The sequence below is a fragment of the Orycteropus afer genome, unplaced genomic scaffold, assembly GCF_000298275.1.
Source record: "Orycteropus afer afer isolate SDZICR_OR568_19922 unplaced genomic scaffold, OryAfe1.0 scaffold00114, whole genome shotgun sequence".
In the NCBI taxonomy this organism is placed as follows: domain Eukaryota; kingdom Metazoa; phylum Chordata; class Mammalia; order Tubulidentata; family Orycteropodidae; genus Orycteropus; species Orycteropus afer.
In genome coordinates this window covers 9,015,086-9,023,815 of record NW_006921701.1, presented here as the reverse complement: position 1 = coordinate 9,023,815, position 8,730 = coordinate 9,015,086, and the positions used below count along the sequence as shown (strand labels likewise).

Below are 8,730 nucleotides of genomic sequence, written 5' to 3'. Positions count from 1 at the left end.
TTTTTTTTAAATTTTTTTTTGGGTTACTTTACCAAGCATGATGTCCTTCTCCAGGGAGTGGTCCCTCCTGATAACATGTCCAAAGTATGTGAGGAGAACTCTCACCTTCCTTGCTTCTAAGTTTCTGGCTGTACTTGTTCTAAGATGGATGTGTTTGTTCTTCTGGCAGTCTATGGTATATGAAATGTTCCTAACCAATACCATGATTTAAATACATCATTTCGTGTTCAGTCTTCCTTTTTCATTGTCCAGCTTTCACATGCATATGAGGCACTTGAATATACCATGGACTGGGTCAGGTGCATATCAGTCCTCATAGTGACATCTTTTAACACTTTAAAGAGGTCTTTTTGTATTAGATTTGCCCAATGCAGTATGTCTTTGGATTTCATGGCTCCTGCTTTTGATGGCATAGATTGTATATCCAAGTGAAATGAAATCCTTGACGACTTTAGTCTTTTTTTCCATTTGTCATGATGTTGCTTATTGGTCCAGTTGTGAAGATTTTTGTTTTCTTTATGTTGAGATTTAATCCATATTGCAGGCTGTAGTCTTTGATCTTCATCAGTAAGAGCTTCAAGTCTTTTTCACTTTCAGCAAGCAAAGTTGTATCATCTGCATACTGCAGGTTGTTAATGAGTCTTCCTCCAACCTTAATGCCATGCTCTTCATATAGTCCAGGTTCTCATTTATTTGCTCAGCATACAGGTTGAATAAGCATGTGAAAGAATACAACCCTGACACATACCTTATCTGGTTTTGAACCTTGGAAACCCTATGTAGCAGTTCTGCTCTGTTTTGTAGGGTCACTACAAGTTGGAATCAACTTGACAGCAACGGGTTATGGGTTTTAGTCTTTGGCATTTATAGATTATTCTGTATGATTTTTCAGTGACTCTGTGCCCTTAGGGGTCATACCAAGCATGTTGTGTTGTTGTTATGTGCCGTCGAGTCAGCCCTGACTCATAGCAACCCCTCCTTGGGTTTCTGAGGCAGTATCACTACGGAAGTAGGATTGTCCAACCTTCCTTCTGAGGAGTGGCTGGTGGGTTTGAACCGCCAGCCTTCTGGTTAGCAGTCAAGTGCCTTAGCCACTATGCTTCCAGAGCTCCCTAGGCAAGCCAAACTTTGGGCTTTGAGGACCTTGACTGTGTGTGGGATGTCCTGTTTGCTGGGAGCTAGGATGTGTTTAAGGAGCTCTGGTGGTGTAATGGGTAAGGCATTCAGCTGCTAACCCCAGTGTTGGGGGCTCAAAACCACCAGCTACTCCACAGGAGGAAAATGAAGCAATCTACGTCCTTAAAGATTTACAGCCTTAGAAACCCAATTGGGAATTGCTGTGAGTCAGAAGTGACTCCATGACAGTGGGTTTTCAGATGTGTTTGCTACTCATGGGGGTCGGGTTGGGACTTCAGTGACCTGCACCACTACATGCCTGAGTTCCATGTGCTGTCTTTCTGCAGCTGGTCTCCAATGTCCTCATTTTCTCCTGCACCAACATCGTGGGTGTCTGCACTCACTACCCCGCCGAGGTCTCCCAGAGACAAGCCTTCCAGGAGACCCGGGAGTGCATCCAGGCACGGCTTCACTCACAGCGGGAGAACCAGCAGCAGGTGAGTGAGGCTGCCCTCCCCAGGCCTTCCCACAGCTGGGAGGGAGCCAGACCTAAGACCAGTGCCTCAGGCCCTACTGCCCTGCTTTGCTCCTCACAGCTGTGTGGCCTCATCTCCCTGGGCAGGACCCAACCCACAGGGAATGTTTTCCCTGGAGGGAGCCCAGCATTCCTGGCTCTGTGGGAATCCTCTTTGAGAGACTGGAGAGAGCCTACTCCTCCCTTGCCTGGAGTCTCCTGAGGCATCCCTGTAGTTTGCAAACAAGACTAGAGGCCCAGGCCCTGAGAGGCAGGAATGTGAGATCCCTCTCTCCCAGGGCCCATTACCCCACAGCAGTGGGGCTGCTGTGATAGCTGGAAGTATGGGACCAGTCAACTTCCTAACAGGAATGACTGCTCCCTCAGGGAAAGGATGAGGGAGAAGTAGAGGAGACAGGACCAAGTTCTCCTCTCAGGTTCAGTTGCTTGGTTCAAAGAAAGGAAGACAGTCCCATCTTGCCCTTGCCCTCATCCTCTGACAGTTCTGGGAAGCAGCCTCTTCTCACAGGCCACAGTCAGGCAGGTGCCCTGGAGTCGAGAGAGACCATCCCACCCTGTGTATATTTCTTTTGGGTGGATGGCGACTGAGGGCTGCAACATAGTTCTATCCTATTCCCTTCTGTCTGGCATCCTTCTGGTGAGATCCTGTCTGGAGGTTCAGTCCCAGGTCACCACTGTCTCCTCACCTTGTATGTGAACCAGATGGAGGTCCTGGTAACTCTGAGATAGTATGGAGTCCAGAAGCTCCCAGACAAGAGGACCAGAAGGGGCTATATGATCCAGGAATAGAGTGGGCAGAAGAGCAGGCAATGGGGCTCCACTGCATACAGCCAGGCATGACTCTATGAGATGAGGTTCCTATAAACTGGAGGATTCTCCTTCTCCTCTCATGTTAGTATCTCCCAGGGAATTATAGTCTCCAAAACCCTCAACAAACATTACTAAAATCCTACTATGCACCCAAGTTCAATTCCTGGCCAGTGTACCTCCTGTGCAGTCACCATGCATCGGTCAGTGGAGACTTACGTGTTCCTATGAGGCTGAGCAGTTTCAGCAGAGCTTCCAGACTAAGACAGACTAGGAAGAAAGGCCTGTTGATCTACTTCTGAAAAACTAGCCAGTGAAAGTCTTGTGGATCACAATGGTGTGATCCCATTGGGGGGTGACCATGAGTTGGAGGCTGACTTGGCGGCCACTAACAACTATGTACCAAGCACTGTGTCGGCTGGATGGCAGATATAAACACAGAAGGTCTGCCTGTGAGAGCAGAGGCAGGGGAGAGAGTGAGCAAGACAGGACCCCTGTGCTCCTGGCCAGCCTGCACACTGTAGCCCTCAAGTCCAGAGCGGTTTTGCTACAATGTGAGGGCATCTCTGACTGTTCTGGATGCATCTTAGGTGACTTACAGTGACATCCACACAGCTGAGCAAGAGCATAAAGCTTTGAAATGTCTCTCCAGGCCTCCCTGACCCCCTGCCTGTTACTGGCACCCCCTACGGTGCTGCCATGGTGGCTGCTGCCGTGTCCTTCCAATTACCTAGCTTCCCTGACCAGTTTAAGGCCTGGCTTTCCCCATTTGCTCCTCTGGCCTGGCTGAGCTCCCAGTTCAGTCTCTTGAATGAAACCCCTGATCAGCAGGTGTCCCAGGAGTCCTCCCAGTGTCTTCTCTTGCTAAGCTTACCCCACCTCCCACATATACCCCTAAACTTCCACATTCCTCAAGAGCCCCTTATCTCAGCTCTAGGCCCCTCATCTCCCATCTGAGGTCAGGATAACCTCCTTCCCTTTTGTGTTAGGAGTGTGTGGTAGTTAAGGTTGTATGTTAACTTGCCTGGGTCTGGTTGAGTGGCTGGGCAGCTGGATGTAGTTATTTCCCATGGTGAGACTGATCATTAACTCCATGGTAGAATCTACTGGAACAGCTGAGTAGCTGCTTTAGGGACATGGGCTGCTTCTAGTATATAAGAAGCAACTTTGAGGAAGGTCTCCAGCTGATGGCATGCTTGAACCCTGTATGTAGCTGAGTCATTATTCAGCAGTCTGCCATGTTGCCCTGCCAGTCTTGGGACTTTGAATGGACTTGAATTAATGCCCTGCCATGTGGTTTGGTAATAGTATACCTTTTTACTTGTTCACCTTGGGTTTGTCAGCCTCAGCAGCTAGCAGCTGCCTGAATGAAGAGATACCTGTACCTTCAGTGGACTGGGAGCAAGAGGCAGAACTGAAGCCCAAGGTCAGGGAGCTTGCACTCAGCCCCTGGAGTCTGGCACCTGGAACTCAGACTTCTAGCCTTCAAAACTATAAGAGAATAAATTCCTGTTTGTTCAAGCCATCCCATTTGTGGTCTCTTCCTGTCAGAGAGGCACTATGTAATCAAAACAGGGTGTTCCCTCTCATTTTGGGAGCTATGTCTCTGGGCCTTGTCTCTTCTCCAGGAAACATTACCATTTCACCATTTGTCTAGTTTACTTGCCCTGGCCCTGGCCAGGTTGGACATCCCACCAAATCTACAGGATTTAGGGAAGAAAATATTTTTGCCATACTATGTTCAGAGCCAAGATACTGAAGAGGCCAAGCTTGCTTCCTGGGGAAAGTCCATCCCCTCACCCAGCTGGAGCCCACCAAATTCTTGAGCCCCTCCCTGCCCTCTGCACAAAGAGCCACTCTTGAGACCCAGGTGAAGCTCCAGGTGCTGCATGAGGAGGGTACTAAGAATAGTTCTCCTGGCTGTCCCTGCCCATTTTTCCTAGCCCTCTGTCCCAGAAGTCATTATAAATGTAGGAAGGCCTCTCATGACTCCAGATGTGTAGTTTACTTTCTCCCAGTTGTCCTATATTTCCTTTTGTTCATGTTTCTATCACTAGTAACTGTTTGCTGAGAGTTCAATAAATACCACCCTAGCCTTCACTGGCCATGTTTACTGATGACTGGGGAGAGCAGATAGACCCGTGGAGAGCAACATCCTTCACTGATTTACTGATGTTCCTGAGCATGAGGCTCTGGGCTGTGGAGCTGTACAAAACACAGCTCCTATCTTCAAGGTGGGAGATCTGGTAGCGTAGTGCCTAAGGCACTTGACTGCTAACCGGAAGGCTGGTGGTTCAAACCCACCAGCCACTCCTCAAAAGGAAGATGGGGCAATCTACTTCCATAGTGACACTGCCTCAGAAACCCAAGGAGGGGTCACTATGAGTCGGGTCCATAACAACAACAACAACATCCTCAATGTAGTCTCTCATTGCACACATGCAAGAGAGACACACAGGTCATTGAAATACAGGGTGACCAAGGACTCTCTCCACCACTCATCTGTCAGTTTGTAGTGCTGTGGTGGTTTGTGTGATGCTGGGAGCTATGCCACTGGTATTTCAAATACTAGCAAGATCACGCATGATGGACAAGTTTCAGTGGAATTTCCAGACTAAGACAGACTAGGAAGAAGGATGTGGTCAGTTCCACTTCTGAAAAAATTGACCATGAAAAATCTATGAATAGCAGGGAAACACTGTCTGTTATAGTGCCAGAAGATGAGCCCCTCAGGTTGGAAGGCACTCATAAAACAGCTGAGAAAGAGCTGCCCTTCAAAGTAGAGTCAACCTTAATGATGTGGATAGAGTAAAGCTTTTGGGACCTTCATTTGCTTATGTGGCATGACTCAAAAGGAGAAGAAATAACTGCATACACGTATTAATAACCAGAATGCAGAATGTACAAAATATGAATCTAGGAAAATTGGAAGTCATCAAAAATAAAATGGAACACATAAAAATGGAACACCCTAGGCATTAGTGAGCTGAAAGGGAGCTCTGGTGGTATAGTGCCTAAGGCATTTGACTACTAACTAGAAGCCTGGAAGTTCAAACCCACCAGCCACTCCTCAGAAGGAAGATTGGGCAATCTAGTTCCCTAGAGATACCACCTCAGAAACCCAAGGAGGGGTCATTATGAGTCGAATTGACTGGACAGCAGTGAGTTTTTTTTTTTTTCCCCTTAGTGAGCTAAAATGGACTGGTATTGGCCATTTTGAATCAGACAGTCATATGCTTTACTATGCTAGGGATGACAAATTGAGGAGGAATGGTGTCACATTCATTGTCAAAAAAATAAATAAATAAAATAAATCAAGATCTATCATGAAGTACAATGCCGTCAGTGATAGGATAATATCCATATGCCTACAAGGAAGACCAGTTAATATAACTGTTATTGAAATTTGTACACCAACCACTAAAGCCAAAAATGAAAAAATGGAAGATTTTTTTTACCAGCTTCTGCAATCTGAAATTGACCAAACATGCAATCAAGATGTATTGATAATTACTGGTGATTGGAATGCAAAAGTTGGAAACAATGACGTGGCATTGATAGTTGGAAAATATGGCTTTGATGATAGAAATCACGCCAGAGATCACATAATAGAATTTTCCAAGACCAATGACTTATTCATTGTAAATACCTTTTTTCAACAATATAAATGGCGACTGTACATGTGAACCTCACTGGATGGAATACACAGGAATCAAATCAACTACATCTGTGGAAGGAGACAATGGAGAAGCTCAGTCTCACCAGTCAGAACAAAGCCAGGGGCTGACTGTGGAAGACACAGTCAGTTGCTCCTCTGCAAGTTTAAGTTGAAGCTGAGGAAAATTAAAACAAGTCTACGAGAGTCAAAATATGACCTTTAGTATAACTCACTGTCATCGAGTCGGATCTGACTCATAGCAACCCGTCCTTGAGTTTCCAAGGCAGTTATCACTATGGAAGTAGATTGCCCAACCTTCCTTCCAAGGAGTTGCTGGTGGGTTTGAACCACCAGCCTTCTGGTTAGCAGTCAAGAGCCTTAGGCACTATGCCACTGGAGCTCCTAACCTTTAGTATATCCCACCTGAATTTAAAGACCATTTGAAAAATAGATTTGATGTGTTGAACACCAATGACCCAAGACCAGTTTAGTTGTTGGATGACATCAAGGACAGCATACATGAAGAAAGTAAAAGGTCGTTAAAAAGACAGAGAAGGAAGAAAAGACCAAAATGGATGTCAGAAGAGAGACTCTGAAACTTACCTTAAATGGAGAGTAGTTGAAGCAAATGGAAGAAATGGCTGAATAAAAGAGCTGAACAGAAGATTTCAAAGGGCAGTTCGAGAAGACAAAGTAAAGTATTATAATGAATGTAGAAATCCAAAGAGGAAGAACACACTCAACATTTCTCAAGTTGAAAGAAATGAAGAAAAATTTCAAGCCTCAAGTTGCAATACTGAAGGATTCTATGAGAAAAATATTAAACAATGCAAGAAGCATCAAAAGAAGATGGAGGGAATGAATACACATGGTCACTGTACCAAAAAGAATTGTTTGGCATTCAGCAACTTCAGGACGTAGAATAGGATCAAGAACCTATGGTACTGAAGGAGGAAGTCCAAGCTGCACTGAAGGAATTGGCAAAAACAAGGCTCCAAGAATTGACAGAATACTCACTGAGATGTTACTACCAATGGATGCAGCAGTGGAGGCGCTTACTCATTTTACCAAGAAATTTGGAAGACAGCTAGCTACCTTGCTAGTCAGCTGGAAAAGACCCATATTTGCGTCCATTATAAAGAAAAGTGGTCTAACAGAATGTGGAAATTATTGAACAGTATCAATATCACACATGAGTAAAATTTTGCTGAAGAGAATTCAAAAATGGTTGCAGCAGTATATTGACAAGGAATTTCTGGAAGTTCAAGCTATGTTCAGAGGAGGGCATGGAACAAGAGACGTCATTGATGATATCAGATGGATCTTGGCTAAAAGTAGAGAATACCAGAAAGATGCTTACCTATGTTTTATTGACTACGCAAAGACATTTGACTGTGTGGATCATAACAAGTTATGGATAACATTGTGAAGAACGGGAATTCCAGAACATGTAATTGTGCTCATGAGGAACCTGTGCATACACCAAGAGGCAGTCATTAGAACAGAACAAGGATATACTGTGTGGTTTAAAATCAGGTTAAAATCAGGTAATATGTGACTCAGGATTGCATATTTCACCATATTTATTCAGCCTGAATGCTGAGCAAATAATCCAAGAAGCTGGACTAAATGAAGAAGAACAAAGCATCAGGATTGGAGGAAGACTAATTAACAACCTATGATATGCTGAGACATAACCTTGGTTGCTAAAAGTGAAGACTTGAAGCACTTAGTTACGAAGATCAAGGACTACAGCCTTCGGTATGGATTGCACCTCAAGATAAAGAAAACAAATATCCTCACAACTAGGCCAATAAACAACCTCATGATAAGTGGAGAAAAGATTGACATTATCAAGGATTTCATTTTACTGGGATTCACATTCAACACCCACAGAAGCAGCAGTCAAGAAATCAAATGATGTATTGCATTCCGCAAATCTGCTGCAAAAGACCTCTTTAGAGTGTTAAGGAGCAAAGATGTCTCTTGGAAGACTAAAAGCATGCCTGACACAAGCCATGGTATTTTCAATAGTCTCATATGCATGTGAGCTAGACAATGAATAAGGGAGACCACAGAAGTATTGATGCATTTGAGTTGTTTTGGTGAAGAATATTGAATTTACCATGGACTACTAGATGAACAAACAAATCTGTCTTGCAGGAAATACAGCCAGAATACTCCTTAGAAGTGAGGATGGCTAGCCTTTGTGTCTCATACTTTGGTTATATTGTTTAAAGGGACCAGTCCCTGGAGAAGGGTATCATGCTTGTAAAGTAGAGGGTCAGCAAAAAACGGAAAGACCCTTAACGAGGTGGTTTGACACAGTGGCTGTGATGATGGGCTCAAACTGGAAATGATCGTAAGGATGGTGCAGGTCCAGGCAGTATTTTATTTTGTTGTACATAGGGTCTCCGTGAGTCAGAACCAACTTGATGACAACTAACAGTAACAGCTACAGTCTGAAATTGACCAAATCAGGATGTGTTAATTATCACTGGTGACTGGAATGCAACAGTTGGAAACAAAGAAGAATCACTGGTAGTTGGAAAATTTGGCCTTGGTGACAGAAATAATGCTGGAACTCGTATGGTAGAATTTTGCAAGACCAACG

The 8,730-nt window shown here is 44.6% G+C and overlaps 1 protein-coding gene across 1 annotated transcript in view; it reads left to right on the top strand.

The window, feature by feature from the left end:
• Positions 1–8,730, top strand: part of ADCY5 (adenylate cyclase 5) — a 241,207-nt gene that overhangs the window by 150,338 nt on the left and 82,139 nt on the right. Inside the window, exon 2 of the mRNA XM_007943916.2 lies at positions 1,464–1,613. Within this exon, the coding sequence (XP_007942107.1) occupies positions 1,464–1,613 (150 nt within the window). The remainder of the gene's footprint in view (positions 1–1,463; positions 1,614–8,730) is intronic.